Below are 17,583 nucleotides of genomic sequence, written 5' to 3'. Positions count from 1 at the left end.
CCCCCCTGAGTGCGCCACTGACGTTTAGTAAAAAAATAAACAGTAAAGGATGTTACGGAAATGCATAAATGTGGGTCCTTACGACTCTTACAACATGGGCGGGACCACGTAAATCATAAATAATAGAAATCGGGAAATGATTATTATTAATATAATATTCGCATTCGTATGAATAGAAAAGAATTTTAATTAAAATCAGAAGGTAAAACAAATACATATTATATGTGAATTGTATGGTTACATTTCAAAATGATAAATATGAAAGATGTGCGAATAACAATATTAACGAGGTCACTAAAGTGATAAATCTTATATTTATAATAATCGAAAACGACTTTCGCACAGTGCGGCACGATTGATTCCCACGAGACCTAAGTTTATATGGGGGTTTAGAATAGACCAATATTTAGATGTGGTTTATACGAGTAGTAACGAGCACCTCCACTCAATATCATCTTTTTAATTAATTAATTGTTCTTAGAAAAATTTTAAATAGACAATTTAACTATATTGAGTATTTTTATTTGGAATATTTTCCTAAATCTTCAACATCTTTATGATTGGATGGCGGCACGCAACAAGGAAATGCTAATTATTACAAAATAGAAAATAGAAAAATAAAAAATGTAATGTATGAATGGAAATATCTTGCTAAAATTATTAGTACAGTATATTTTATGGTGTATATCAGAGGTTCCCAAACTTTTTTCTCCGTTGACCACGTGCCCATTTTTTCTATTTTCGTAGACCTCTAAAATTAAATGCTTACTAACTCATCTAAGTGTTTTTCATAACTTACACGGATCTGCTCACCTGAATAGGCTTTATTGTGGAATGCATTTTTTTTCAAATAAAAAACGTGTTATTTTTAATAATTTTATTTCTTTTATAAGGAAACTATTAAAATTAATTTTTTAATAATTAAAACAATAAAAAATGCAAATTAAATATAATACCATAGAAAAAGAATCAAGGTCGTTGAAAAAAAAAATTATCTTTAATGGGAAGGATAAGCCTGATGTTTTGATAGTAAATTTTCAATATTTGGCTTCAAAATAGTCAGGTTTAACCTCAAATCTCTTCTATCAGTAATTTCCAATATATTTATTTTTTTTTGTAAGAAGATTGACAACTGTGCTGAAACCTTTTTCCACGATGACAAAAAATAAATCAAGAACTTTCTTGCGATTCTCCATAAAGCAAAAAAAGTTACAGGTATGTCTCTCTGATGCCAGAACTGCTGATACCGATTTCTAAATTGTACCTTAAGTTTATTGTTACTACTTATTCCAGTTTTCCTTGGAAGTTCTTCTAGTAAACATTTTTCGTAAAAATGACGACACACATTTTTGACTTATAACTCTCGTGAACTCCTATTTACACACATGATGCGCCCCCTATTTTTTTTTCATTGACATAGACTCCTTACAGGTCCGAATCGACCCCAAGGGGTCGATATAGACCTCTTTGGGAACCTGTGGTGTATATAATGATTACTACTTAATGACACCTTACATGTGAATTAACTCAATTGTCTGTATGGACTAATTGATGCTTTATATAAGTGGTGGCCAAACTACGGTAATGACCCGAGGTAGAGTTTGGCCACCACTGTTTTATATTATGACTTATATTATATTATTTTTAGGTCAAAAAAAAAATAAAAATTGAGAATTATATTACCCACTTCAAAATTACCTTTTAAGTAACTTTGATACTTATTTTTGCTCTAAATCCTATTAAAATATATGAAAATATGTTTAGACTTATATTTTAATATTTTAATTGAAAATTTATTTTCTTAATTTTGTACTCAAAATTTGATACAGGTCTAAATTACTGTGCATTGGATGTTGTGTCTAATATTAGACAATAAGTCACCATTTCTACTCCTTGTGATAAATAATGATAATTTAATGCCAGAATAAGCTTAAAATGTTATAAATAACTAAATTTATGTTATTAAAATAAATAAGACAGTGACAAAATAATTACTTCAAAATGTTAACCTGAAAACTATAGAAAAAATCAAGGGACATCATAAATTACATAATTTGACAAAAAAAATAGTTCACGTTTATCCATTTCTTTAAAAAATGTTGTTATATCTATACAACAATTTGTAATATTTTCAAAATAAATGTGATAACCACATATAAAATTTAATATATATATGTATATGTATACATACTTTCAACATCAATATATTTTGTATCAAAAATTTTAATAGCATAAAACCATTATTTAAAAAAAAATACTTAAAAACAGCAACATATGAAAAAATAACATACAAATTATAAACACATTGCGCAGACAAGTCATTTATATGATATAAACGTCACTTAATCATTTTAAAAATTATTTCCATATTATTTATAATCTATAGATATGTCTCCTGTAGACGATTAGACGTTTAAATATAACTTATATCTATAATTATAATTTGATTTATTTTACTCGATAACTGAGCACCAAAAAAATTAAATCCAACAGCTGCAACTCGACTTTTCACATATATAAAAAAAAACAATTTTAATTTTAATTATATATAAATTAATTTATATTATTTATCATGAACGAAAAAGTTTAACACGTATATTAAAAACATTAAAAAAGAAATTAATCCAAAGTTTTATAAAATGTGTGGCAGATAATTTTAATGATTTCAGTATTGTTCATACACACAAATTATTCTTAAAAAAACAATAAGGTAGAAAACACTAAAATATAGGCACACACGCATTGGTTTATATTTTAGACTAATTAAGATAATTATTATATAAAAGGATAATAATAATATCAAAATTAAAATTATGAGTAATTTCAATATTCCATAGAAATAAATGAAAATTTTATTTGTTACTTGAAATTATTTACAATACAATTTCTATACTAAATAATAATAATAAATGAAATCTACAACATATTTTTTTTATAATGTATCGAGCAATTTCAAATTATGTAGAAGGTTATATATATATATAATATAATATTAATTTAATTTACATTAAAAAGAAAAAAACCTCAAAATTTGTACAAAGATGTAATCTTTGATGCACATTGGTGCATTTTTTAATACATATTGCCATTACCAATGCCAATATTATACCCATGTGCCAGTGGTGGTGGGGGAAACATACCAACTGGTGTATAACGGTAACTAGCTCTATCTTGGCGCACAGCACCAATATTGTGTCTATCCACATGCTGCAACAATGGATTTGGATACTTGTCAATTGCATGATTAGTTCTGATTAACTGATGCATGTTTTGAGGATTTTTAGGCCCTAAAGATATAAAATAATAGTTAAAAAAATTATGAGTTAAAAAAAGAACAATCAAATACAAAAAATATTGATCAATTGGTCCAAAAAAAAAAAAAAAAACCTTTAGACCAAAATGCAAAAAAAGAAAGCAAAAAGAAATAAGCTATCCAAATGGGAATACGATAAATGTGTCGGGTTGATATATCATGGAGACAAGAAACATAAATTGTATCATGATTCATAACAGTTTAACTCTATGCATTTTATTTTCTGAAAGGTACATATTGTTTCTACATTTTTTTAAATTAGCTTTATCTAAATTGGAAAAAAATTAAAGCAAAGATAAAATTATATTTTTCAAATGTTGAAATAAATTTATAACAATAAATTTAGGTAATATTAGCCTTAGCACACAATAATTCATAAATATATTTCTATAGTAATTATTTAAATTATAAAATATTAACATACAAATTATGTACTGTAATTTAGAAGTAAAGTTGTTTCAAATAAAATAAAACATAAGTAAACAAAACATCTGTTAAAGATATATTTATTATAAATAACCTTAACATTCAAATACATTCAATATGTATGTGACATTAATCCAACGTTTTAGATTCTTTGAGAATTAGATTAGAAGTAATTTAAAAATTACCATTTATATTCTTACTTTTTAGTAAATAAAAAATAATATAACTAAAAATAATTTTTCATTAAATTAATTTATGTTGATAAATTCTATTTCTATAATATATAAGCAGTAGTATTACTTTGAAAATTGTTTTCAAAAATAATACTTTTGCATATAGAAAACTAACTTTATTTTAAACAAACAAATAATTTTTTCAAGTTTAACTTTGTTCATAAACAAACCTTGTACATAATATTATATGTACATTTTACATTAAATTTAAACAAAATTTTATTGATTAGTATCTTATCTTAACTAAAAATCACATTTTAACAACCTAACTATTATATTTTAAATTAACTGTACTAGAACTAATACTAACTAAATAATTTTAAGAAAAGTTATTTTTATAAAATCAATTTAATGTAATAGTTTAATACTTAAATTTATAAAAATGTAATTTTAGAATTTTTAATTTTTTAATTTGCAAAGTAAAAAATTAATGAAATAAAATATTTTAGACAATATATTAAAAAACTTATGTTATTTTTGTATAGTAATTTTAGTTATAAAATTCAATTGAATCTATTTACTTATTAATCAATAAATTATTTTAAAATTAAGACATAAAATATAAATAATTTTGAAATATTAACTTATAAATAAAAATTTACTGAAATGCAAAAATATCTAAAGGCTAAATGTAAATGTTAATACAAATATTAGGAGAGCTTTATATAATCAATGCTTTTCAAAATAAATTCAAAAATTTAATAATAGTTACTCTAATACTTTACAGTGCATAAAATAATTATTAATATATAAAGATGATCATTAAATAAAATTAACAATATCATAGTTAATCTAAATCATTAAATTGAATATCAAAAATACTGAATATTTACAAGCCAAATAACATTTATTATCATTTATTATAATATGATGAAATAAAAATGCAATAAATGTAGAGAATTAAAAATATATTTTTCTTGAACAATACCAATTTATAAAATACAGCTATTGCAATAACTCAAATCTCAAGGAAAAAAAAGTTGCAATTATTTAATTTCAGCCAGACAACAAATTAATTTAATTAATAATTATTAAAATTAATTTGAAGAACAAAAAAGAAGGAATTCAAACTAATAAAATAGTGGTTTCCAATTTTTTGTAAACATAACACACTTTGCTCTTCATAAGATTAACACAAGACAATATCAGTTTTTATTTATTGTTATTATTTAAATTTTTATAAGATTGTGGCACCTAGTTATAAAACCACTAAATTTAAGATTTTGAGAAGGTAAATTTGGTTTGAATTATCATGACTCAACTGTGATTCATAAAAAATAATTTAGATTATACATACTAATATTCAATATAGTTTTCTTATTGTATATGCATATATAAATATATATCAATGAATTAAATTTTAATTTATTTGTAAAAATTATTGTATCATTTACATGCAATAAATACTAGGCAACTATTATTTGTATTTAATTAAATTAATTATAAGCAAAATTATGCTTTCCTCTGAATAAACTAAATAATTGATAAACTTAGCCTCAATGAAAATATTAACTATAACATTTTTATGTATCATAAATAGGCCTAGTTTTAGATACAATTGATGATACTTACAGAAAACCGTAGCGCCAGAATGCAAGGTATTAAATTTTGTTTCTGATCTATGACATGTAACCTCGAAGACATTGAAATAGATTATTGAATGGGGGGGAAATTTTTAGGTTTTTTTCTTTTTTCTTTTGTTATCTAGTAGCTTAAGTATGTGAGGGTGTCGTTTGTACCTCTGTGCGCTAAACCGGTTTGTAGACCAGCCAAATAAGCTGCTTTTTGTTTGCCGTGTTCCTCAGCTATTTTCACAGATAAATGCTCTGTGCATCCTTCCAACAAAACACCATTCAACTGATTGATTGCTTTTTGTGCATCTTCTTTTTTGTTGTAACTATAACAAAAACAACTTAGTTAAAAACGTTATAAAATACACATTATATTATGTACAGCAATAACAATTATAACCATAGATTAGTTATACTTTAATTATTTACATTCATTAAATTATATCAAAAACTTCCTACTTATATACTAAATAAATAACTTACCGTACAAAAGCTACTCCTCTAGGAAGTCCACTATATTTGTCCTTAAGTATATTTTTTTGAACAATTTGGCCATAAGGAGCAAACAGATCTTCAAGTTCTCTTTCTGTTATTGATCTAAAATAATTTATTATATTTATAAGTAAAATTATTTAAAAATAATATTAAATATTATTTATACCTAGGTAAATTTTGAACATAAAGGTTTGTATCTTTAATATCTTCCCCAGCAGGGCGAGCATATGATACTTTTAAACGTTTATTTTCAACTTGGAGACCATTCATAACCTCAATAGCTCTGGAAGCATCTTCTGGCCGAACAAAGTTGACAAAACCAAAACCAAAACTATAGCCAGTCTAAAAAATAAAATGTTTGTTCGTAAAAACATTTATTAATTTACATTTAATTTTAAAAAATTACCCAAATAAATGCTTAAATGTAATAAACCTCTACACAATATTGGTAATAATAATAAACAAGTTTTTGATATAAATAAATATTTATCAGCGAATGATGATAAAATGATAATTTTAACACAGAATAATATTATATTTTAATTTATTAAGTATACGCCTATATATATTAACTGATATTTTATATACAGTTTTATAAAATAATTCCATAATATTAATTTAAATTTAGAAATTTATGATCAAATGATTTGAAAGTTAATACCTAGACATAACAATTAGATAATAAAATAAAAATTTAACTCTTTTAAGATACATTAGTTTATCAGTTATGATTTATTGCTAATAATTCAATAATATATACCAGTGGTCGGCAACCTTTTTGGACCCTTGAGCCACATTCACTAACTAAAAAGGATTCATGAGCTAGACAATACATAACATTGATATGATATTTAATGACATATTCTAGTTTTCGAATTTAATGTGGGCTGCTGGTTGCCGACCACTGATATATACTGTTAACAATATCTCAAAAAAGTATACTAGATTAATTAAATATGTAAGAAAGAAATCTAAGGAGAGAAGAAAGTATCTGACAAATGTATTGAAATTAAAAGATTAAACAATTACTCGCCTTCTAATAAATGAATAACAGTACGTAGCAAAAAATTTACAAAAGTTCAACTAACATATTTTATATTGTAATATTTATAATGGTTAATCAAGTGCTTAACTTTTTTTTTTGAAGGCACATGCTGTGTTCCTCAAATAATTTTAAAAATTTGTGCCAGGCGAAAAAACGCAAACTTAACACAATAGTAATACAGGTAGTCTCAAAATTAAAGGGCCCCAGCCATGACGTTCTATTTAAGTCCTCTCCCTACACTACCACCTCCTCCTCCACCACTTGCACCAACTCATCACATGCGAAGACAGGCGCGCACGCAAATAAACCAAACGACAACGTTGCCAGGCTTGTAACTCACTTTGACGTCTTTCATCACGCGACAAGCTTCGATCTGTCCAATCTGTGTGAACATTTGGTGTAATTTTTTGTCGGTCATCGACTGCGGTAAATAATTGATGATCAAGTTAGTCATACTCGTATCTTGCGTCTCCATTCCGGCGGCTGTTGATGGTACAGTTGTGATTGTTGTTGTTGTTGTTGTTTCTGCTGTTGTTACTGCTGCTGCTGCTGCTGCTACTACTACTACCGCTGTTGAATTCGAGTCGGCGGAGGAAGTCGTGTACGGCGTACGAAGGCGGCGGCGGCGGCGGCGACAGTGACGGTGGCTACTGCTATTACTGTTGCTACTACTACTACTACAATTACAGTGGTTTTGTTTCACCAGCGTCGGCGGCGGCGGCGGCAACGACGACGACGACGACGGACCTTTATCGGGGATGATGAGGGTGACGGCGTTGGATGTCGTACGCGCGACGACGCGGAATCGTTTTCTTAGGGGAATCGTTGAGGATTTATGCGACAACAGCAGGGCCAGGAGATACGGAAAAGGATAATAAGTAATACATGAGGGGGTGTCACGCGCTGAAATAAAAAAAGAAAAAAACGTAAGGCGCACCAAAAAAAACAACGGGTAGATAAACTACTTAAAAGTACGACAGAGCGAGCTTGGTTGCACGGAACCGGATGGTGGGGAGTGTGCGATTTCGTAAACGACCGGTCGGTTGTATAGGGAAGGGGCGCGGATCGATTGAGCTACGCGAACGCAGTGGTGCCAACGTCACGCATCTCCAATATTACAGCTATTATTGTTATTATTTTCCGTGGCTACACACCGCCGAACCGCTAGTTCACGGGATAACCCCACCCACCCATCACAGGAGTGCCGGATTGCGATATACAGTCGTCACTTGTTTACCTACATTACGTTCAATACCAATTAATTGGTGAAACCTCAAGGGTCTGTGTAGACCGCTATCTGGGTTCTCGGGCCATTGAATTAACTTTTTCTTTTTAGTTCTTGAAGCACCCCTTAAAATTTAATCAAATGTTGTTGATAATTAATATATTTTTTCTTTTCCTTTTTATAATATAATAAACTTATTGTAAAACATTAATTATGCAGTTTTAATAGTTAATGCAAAATTATTCTAAAGAAAAATTAGAAAATGGAGTCAAGGCAAGTGATTTTCTTAAACAAATACTAAAGTTATTTTTTTATTCTATAAAAGATTCTTGTAACAAGAACAATGATCATTATTTTAGAAAAAATTAAAATTATTAATTCAAAAAGTATTTATGGATATCCAAGAAGCAAATCTTAAAATAAAAATGTAATTGAGTCGATGCAGCAACAGAGATAAAAACTTATATAATACGAGAAGACACGTTCGATAAATCTAATAAGCTAATCATTAAAGTACCTACCACATTAGAGAATAAAAAAAATTCCAAAGAAATATTTTCAAAGTAGTCATATCTATTTATTTCCATCAAACTTAAAAAAATTTAAAGTTTATTTTTTTAAGTTGTTGGGCATAACAATAAAATCATAGAATAATTGTAATTAATCATTTATGTTCCTTTGAAAAATGAATAATTGTCGAAGATAAAAAAATTTCAAATTACAATTTATGGAAAATATTTTAACTATGAAAAATGAATACTGCATAGAAATATGTTAACTGACCGCCGGCGTGAGGGTAAGGTGACTAAGGCGGTCGCCTAGAGCGCCATTTTCAGAGGGGCACCGAAATTTATTTTTACAATTTTGCATATGTGTGGGTAATATTTTTATTTTTTTTTTAATATAAAATACCTATAAAGGTCCGCTCAAACCGAAGAGGTAGCGGCAGCGTTAACGGCAGCTGTATTTATCGCTTTTTAAATACCGCTGATCTAACCTAACCGGAGAGCGAAATATTTCGCCGAAAATTACTAGTCGACATGGTGACAACCATGCGTGTACATGTACTTTAGTTGTTATTATATTTTTATTTATTAATATTAATATTTTAAAATACAAAACAAAAAATGAAAAATATAATCTTTTTTTCTCGTATCCTTGAATTCTGGAAGTGTCATATTATATATGATGGGATATTCTTTAACAATAGCTATTAACTGTTCAACTTCATTGGTTATTTTTATTATAAACAATAAATTTTAAACAAGAGAATCATACATTCAAAGACCACGACGTTAGATTCAACTGCAAGGTGTACGATTACGGTGAATAGATATGTGTTTGAATATAAAGTCAAAATATATCATACAATGTAATCAGTGGCGTTATTGTTGCCGGGGTAAGTGCTCCCCTGACAATTTTTTGAGAGATAAAGGTATAATTTTGTCCCCCCAGATAATCCAACAGTACAAACAGCACCTTTTATTAATGAACTCTTATGGGTATTATTTAACAATATTGGTACCTAATACCTGCTACCTACAATTTGTGTTAATCTAAACCACAAAATGAGTTAAAAGACTTATGTAAAATCAGACAATTAAATATACTGTATAAAATACATACAGTAAAAATATGTTTTAAATGGTGAGGGGGAGAGGTGTCAGGGTTTTGGTAATAATAAATATATTATATTGCCCCCCTAGATTTTTTCCCAGTTATGCCACTGAATGTAATGATAAACTTTCTATAGATATTAATATATTAATAATAAAATGTAGATAACTCATAGTTGGGAATTTACAACTGATTATCGCAGCGGTAAGCGAAAAATAAAAATATAGCGTTCAATCTTACGGTAACATTTTCGTCGCGGTATTAATTTCGCGATAGTGCGCTCGTATTAAAACGTATGGACATTAAATTTCGTTGCCGCTACCGCTTCGGTTTGAGCGGACCTTAACTTTGTATTAAAATATTGATAATTATAATAGTAATTTCGTTTAGCCATGTATTAAAATAATATAAGTATATTTACTATGGTTTAACAAAGAATGTTTTCATATGTTACTCTATAAATATAGAAATTCTCGAATATTTGCTATCGTTTAATCGAGATCGCGTCAAGCCATTATGACTCGTGATGAAAAAATTAGACGATAACAAGATATGTACAAGTTGAGTATATTATATAATTTTTCTGTATTTTTGTCCTCGAACAACATTTTTTTCTTAGTATTATGATATTACGGAATATTGTAAGAAAAATGGTCAGTTGGCATTTTGGCCTGAAGCGTCATTTAGCCTTATGTCGGCCCTGTTTACTGATATTGCTAAGTCAAAACAAATTGAAATTAGTGACATTCAAAATGCTATAGATTTTTAAAAAATCGGGCGATCACCTTGTAATATGCTTTCAGAAATGAATAAACTTGTCAAAATTAAATTCACTATCCCAGTTTCTTTTTGTATTACCGAAAGATAATTTTCAAGCCTGTGCGTTTAATGTAGTTTTGAGGTCAACAATGTCCCAAAATAGCTTGAATTATACAGCATATTCATAGGAATAAGAATGAAGATATTTAAAAGATAACAGATTTATTAATTTTAACACAAAATTGCAAAACTGAATTCTGATATATATGTAATACAGTGGCGTACGCAGAATTTTACAATGGGAGGGGAGGGGGCTTGAAAATAAATAATTACTCAGTTGTAACAGACGCATTGGCTTAAAAAATAAAATAGTTGCTTTTTTATTTCTTTTTTTTTTTTATCTTTGTTCGCACGTTACAGCAAGATTTCTTATTTAAACCAAGCATTAAATAAACAAAAAATATATGAAAAAAAAATAATAAAAATAATGGGCAATAAATTACATTTTTATTTAGTTCAGTCTAATAATTGTAGTTGCTTAGGTGATATTTTTGAAATTTTTGTAGAACTTCCAATTCGGTCAAATTTTCTTTTTTAATTGATATTTGCTAAAGCTAATCCATTAAGACGGTCCTCCGTCATGGTTGATCTTTGGAATGTTGGCTAGATTAACAAAGATTGGATTGTTGCTAACATCAGTTCAGTTGTAATCATAGATTATAAATACCCATCTATGGACTGTGGTCGTAATCACAGACTAAGATATATAAAATATTTATTAATATCTTCATTCGTGGTTCTAATAAATGGGTAAATACACGCTTTGAGATATTATATTAAATCGTTGGTAGATTTAAAAACAAAAATTATAATTCCGTCAATGGGAGGGGGTTTCAGCTCATTAGCCCCCCCCTGCGTACGCCACTGTGTATATATATAAAATTTGCCACCTTATCCTAAAAAAATCACAACTATACATCGACATTTCCTTACATAATAATATTATACAATTATTTAATAATTTAATTCAATTTTTATAAAAACGTTTTGATTCAAATGTAATATTTTATCTTTATTTCTATAAACTAAAAATTAAAATAATATTTCCTGTTTGTAAAAGAGCTGATTATAGAGATATAAAGATAATATATAATTAATACAAAAACTAATCAGCTACAATAAAAGTAACTTAAAAAACAGATAGCGATAATTAAGAAGGGAGTAAAACCAGGATATTCACTCTTACTAATCCTATTTAATATTTATGTCGAACATCCTATTAAAGAAATTAGAGACATTTCTCAAAAATAAAATTAGCATAAAGGTGGTGTAGAAATAATATCCATCATAAGATTCGGTAATAATATTGCATAATTAGCCAATAATAAGCACGATTTGGAAAGAACACTAGATGAGAAAGCGAGGTGCTTCCAAAAATATCATTTGAGCATCAACTGACAAAAAACTGAAGTTACGATTTACCAAAAATTAGACCGAATCCGTAGAATTAATATCCTAACAGGAAATCGGCTATTTGAACAAGTAGAACATTTTAAATTCCTAGGCAGCTCAATTAATCAAGATGAAAGATGTATCATGAAAATAAGATCAGAATCGTACATGTAAAATCAGCTTTCATGAATAAGAAAAATATTTTATGTTCCAATAGTATGAGTTTTAGGGCTAGGAAACGCTTCATGCAATTCTACATATGCCACACTTCATACGACTGAGAAACCTAGATACTTAATAAGGTAGAACAAATAATCCTCGATAGCTTTGAAATGTGGTGTTAGAGAAGGATGTTATGAGTGAGTTGGATGGAATACTGTACCAACGATAGCACAACTCACTATAATAAATTAATGAAGATTTATTGCTATTTAACAAACGATGGAACATAATTGATCACATATTGAAGCACTAAAATTAACTAGTTTATAAAATAATAGAAGGGAAAATTGAAGGTAGAAAATACCTCGAAGACGTTCGAGATCATCATTTGTGGAGCAAATGATCTCTAATGCTGAACTGTCATACTATATGAAACTGAAGAGGTTAGTTGGTTACAGGGACGAGTGTAAAGTGAAGCCAAGCATTAAATTGAATACAAGAAGTTAATTATAATTATATTTTGATAACTAAGATATTTTTATTGTCATTAGTTTACGAACAGCGAACCATCAAAAATATTTTGCGACCCATAGGTTGAGAAACGTTGATCTACGCAATCATCATATAATATAGGACCTATATGCTTGTTCCTAGGTCGTGTCGGTGTGTTGAAAAATGATATGCATCGTTTACGGTTTAAATTATACCTTTACCGGATTACCGTAAATTTCGTAAGCAAGTATATTATTTAACCAAGCATACTCTCAATGCCGTCTTTACCCTTAGGCCTCTTTCACACAATCCGTTTCTTCTGAAAAGAATCTCTTCTTTTAAGGTCTTATCTCAATGTCTAAAAACCGCACAAAAACTAATAACTGACAACATTGCGCAATGTCAGTAGTTTCATCACATTGAAGAGCGAAGTAAGGGGAACTTTTTATTTTACCTAGTAGCTACTCTTCGACATAGCATGACATATTTTTCAATTCGTGCCTTTACTGTATTATTGGAAAGTGGTATATTTTTAATCTTTTTCTTGGCATCTTCACTGAAAATGTTTGAAGCTATATTAAGCAAGGATTAATTAATGTTTCGCCGATACTGTGTAATAAGATTTCAAATGATGCAGTTAGTACTTGTTGTGACTATGCGACACTTGCCCTACTTGGTCCAAATTTCATTTTTTTTAAGCTTTTACATTTTTCTTCAAAAAATTCAGATGGTCGGTTTTTAAGTGTAGAATGAATAGTATGCAAATGTCGCTGTAGCTTTGCTAGTATCAAAGCATCATTATTAAGCACAGCAGTATATATCACACACTGAGGTCTTATTTCTCTATTCTATAATCAATGTTATTAGTGATATTAATATATTTATATATATATATATATTCATTTTACTACTTTATTGAATAAACAAACTAAAATTATTATATTACTGATATGTTAAAAATTTGACATTTTCAAATATTTTTTGGGAGGAGTGGTGGAAATCCCCAAATCCCTCCACCATAAATATGCCACTGTCTCATAGGACATACTACATGTACGCCGTTTACTATCAACATTATTTTGAAAATGCACGGTTATACTACATATACTCTCAAGTTCCAAGCATTTCGCGAAAAAGTATCATACGTAATTGAATGGATGAATGTAAAAATAATCACAAATCACATATTGTATAAGATTGAGATATTAGTAAAAAACGTATACTAGTTATTTTTTTCTATTTGTTGAGTATAAAAACATCTTTAAAGATTCGTTTCTTCAATCATCAATTCAATTAGTCATACAGGTACAGGTTTTGATTTTGGCCTTATTTCATAATAGACATAAGGCCAAAATTAAAATAATATAAATAATTATAATAATAAATAATAATATTAATTAGTTAATTAAATTAACTATATTTCATAATAGACAAATAGTTTTCCCTCAGTGTATTACTATGAAATAATTATTGATGGTATTCTATGTACTTACGATGGTAGGTAACAATTTATTTCAATAATTTTGATTTATATTCCTGTAAAAACTAAAAATATACGCAATTCGATATTTCGTCAAATATTTACAACCCCTTTTTCCACCACCACCGATTGAATAATAATAATGTCCAGGGTTGGACTGGCCCACCGGACTACTGAGCAAAGTCCGGTGGACTGGTCTTATAAATTGTTAATGAAGCCGGTTTCATAAATGGATTATTAATTCCTAAATTTATTTAAAATTTTTTTTATAAGATTGTTGTAATTCTAAATTTATTTCAATTTTAAAAAAATTAAAGATTTAAAAAAGACATATTTTGATGAAAATCGTGATGGTTTATATTTATATTTGTTATCGAATAGGTATAAGAAAATATATGATGTATGTGTGGGTTGCGACTTGAGTCGAATAGACTATTGTATCTCCAAAAAAACATAACGGTGAAAAAAGGCCGAGTTCCAAACTCCCTCCCAAAAAAGTCGGCCTATCCAAGTAGTGAAATCTACATTGTGGCCAAGTCTGGTATTTTTTAATTCATAACCTTACTGCACTCCTACATTAAAGAGCAATACTCCTCTTTTATTTGTATTGTTTAACACTTGGTTAGTTTCTGAATGAGGCATAAACTAGACTTGGCCGCGATGTAGATACCTAAATAATTTGTATGCTACAGCATATACAGAATTGTTTTTAGCATACAAGTTTATGTTAACATTATCTATACCTCAAGTTCAGTGGGAAGGAAAGTTTTGGAAGTTAAAGTATTTTTGAACAGATTAAGAAATAATTTAAGTCAAGAACGTATGGAAGAATTTATTATGTTGCGCAAAGCAGTAACTTAATGAAAAAATTACTAGTTGGATAAATAAATAAATAATTAATATATTTTAATACATAATTATATAATAATAATAATACATAATTAATGTAGCCTATAGAGGTACTACGTTGGTAACGTTGGTAATGTTTTTTCTTTTGTTTACAATTAGTAATTAGTAAGTAATTAGTAAGTAAAATAGTTTTTAATCTAAGAATTGTATTTGAAAATAGAAAATAACTTAAAATAAGTACTATTATAATAATATATGATTTTTATTTAATAATTATTATAGAACTATATGTCTATATCTATGTATAATGATTAGTAGACATTTAATACTTTATTTTAAATAAAGGGTTAACAATTTTTTATCGTTTAATTAAACTATTAAGTTTTAATTAATGTAATAAGTTCAACTTAGAAATAAAAATGGGGATTTGGTGTCCTTCAGATCATTTCCTCTATTGTAATACGAATATAAAATAATTTCACTTTTGTAGGGCCGGTAAAATTGTTTAGCCCGGGCCGGTTTAAAGACCCAGTTCAACTCTGAAAATGTCCATATTCAGACACTGGATAGAATAGTATACTCTTAATAAAACGGGTGGGAATATCAGTGGATAGATTGATAGTAGATGAGTAGGTAATAGAAAAAATGTCTTGAATCAAGTCCATTGCAAGAATAAAACTTCTAGTTTTAAGAATTTGTTGAATAGTGAAAGCTTTTTTTTAATGCATCTTCGTTACCATCCTTTTATATTTTTTAGTTTTTCATTATTGTTGACCAAAAAATGACATTTTATAAGAAATAAATTCTTCCATAGACATCATTACGGGGTAGTGAGGGCAGTCATTGCTACCCCACCATTTTTATTGGGGTAACAAATTAATAGCTATGACACCCTACGAGAAATGTAACATTTTATTGTTTTTTTCAGAAATTAATAAAATATAATCTTAATCTATCTATATATATATATATATATAAAATCAAAATACCACTTAGTCACTGATCGTTGTATTTTTTATCAACTCTTATGAACAATTCACTAGGACTTATCCTTCTAAGGACACGTGTTCTAGGGGTCAATTATGTAAATTATGCTCAATATTTCATAATATTATTGTGTATTATGTATTTAACGTTTAAGGTGTTAAATATTGACTAGTTTTATTTTTTTTAGATTCACACAGTCAATGCGGGAGGGGGTGGGAGTGGGCTAAAGCTCATTAGCCCTCCTCCCTCTGGGTTGCCAATGTTCCAACCCTATAGGTTTATTCCAAATGACCGCCCCTGAATTTTCCTAAGAATGTCAAGGGGGGATTTCTTCCCTCCATTAGTATGTCACTGCTGAGGATCTTAAGGACAAGGAACGAACTTCCAACACCAATATATTATAGGCTTTTTAAATACTAGTTTCTTGAGCAAATTATTATTTCTCTTTAACAACAAATACATAGGCATAACGAGAGGGGGATTGGGGGGGGGGCTTAGCTCTCCCCCATAAATATTCCATGTTATACATGACATATCGCATACTTAATTCACAATAGTGTCACATACAAAAAAAAGACACTACAGTAAATCCAACTTAGCTCAAAATCTAAAACATATTAACATGGTATATAAGAGTATGGGTAATCTACAAGTTATTTAAAGTTTTAGTTGGAGGGCTATAGCCCCCCCCCCCAGATTTTTTACCCTAATTGTGCCTATGAACAAATACTCGTTGTTTTCAATTGATAATCAAAAATGTATATATTTTAACTTTTTTAATCTATTAAATATTACTGATTTCATTAGCAAATAGATAGACTAATCCACATTTTTCATAAATTAATTCGCACTTTTCATATAAAAAACATACACCATATTAACACTAATGTATGCATTCAAATTCAATACAATAATCATTTTTTTATTCTAGTAGTGTAATTTTTTTTCAGTGGTTGAACCAAAAACCAAGCGAGATCTTTTATCACAAAACTATACACAATGCCCCCATTATTTATTAAACAAGTAATTTAGTAGTAGTTAACAAAACTTGAGTGCTATCAATGTCCCACATCAGACTTTGATTTAAAATACCTTTAGTCTCACAATTAACTGTACAAAGGTGCTTATGGCAAAATATAATTCTAAACGTCTTTATGGCCCAGTTTCCATGATGCGCCAGGCCTAGAAGTTGAGTTGCGTTGGTCGTCTTCACGACCAAATTAGTACAAGTTAACATTGGAAATTATTATACAAATTGCATTAATGCATTATATTTTATTTGAGTAATTTATAAAATGATTCAGTAATTAAAATTTTTATTTTATTATACATATTTTACAATAGATTATTATTATTATTATTTATTATTTTCTATAGCAAATTTATTCATACTTTATAAAAAATAAATTTAGCAATAAAATATTATAATTAAAGTTATACGTGTAAAATATGAAAAAAAAATGTAAAATTATGGATA

General features: G+C 28.2%; 1 protein-coding gene across 1 annotated transcript; it reads right to left on the bottom strand.

Annotated features, from left to right (window-relative positions):
* Positions 1-2,949: 2,949 nt before the first annotated feature.
* On the bottom strand, positions 2,950-7,558 carry LOC112693460 (protein sex-lethal-like). The gene is made up of 5 exons (XM_025568553.1): positions 7,424-7,558; positions 6,205-6,380; positions 6,027-6,140; positions 5,712-5,869; positions 2,950-3,287 (listed from the first exon to the last, which is right to left on the bottom strand). The coding sequence occupies exons 1-5, from the start codon at positions 7,556-7,558 to the stop codon at positions 3,073-3,075; spliced, it is 798 nt and encodes a 265-aa protein (XP_025424338.1). The 3' UTR covers positions 2,950-3,072.
* Positions 7,559-17,583: the final 10,025 nt, after the last annotated feature.

This window comes from Sipha flava, unplaced genomic scaffold, assembly GCF_003268045.1.
Source record: "Sipha flava isolate LNK unplaced genomic scaffold, YSA_version1 117_pilon_pilon, whole genome shotgun sequence".
In the NCBI taxonomy this organism is placed as follows: Eukaryota; Metazoa; Arthropoda; class Insecta; order Hemiptera; family Aphididae; genus Sipha; species Sipha flava.
This window is presented reverse-complemented; position numbering and strand designations above follow the sequence as displayed.

What these genes read in the sequence shown, in the direction of transcription:
- LOC112693460 (XM_025568553.1), bottom strand. Translation starts at nt 7,558, where the DNA reads ATGGAGACGCAAGATACGAGTATGACTAACTTGATCATCAATTATTTA. An exon ending in GCGTGATGAAAGACGTCAAA is followed by an intron (nt 6,381 to 7,423) that starts GTGAGTTACAAG and finishes TTTATTTTTTAG; the next exon opens with ACTGGCTATAGTTTTGGTTT. An exon ending in AGAGGAGTAGCTTTTGTACG is followed by an intron (nt 5,870 to 6,026) that starts GTAAGTTATTTA and finishes TTTTTGTTATAG; the next exon opens with TTACAACAAAAAAGAAGATG.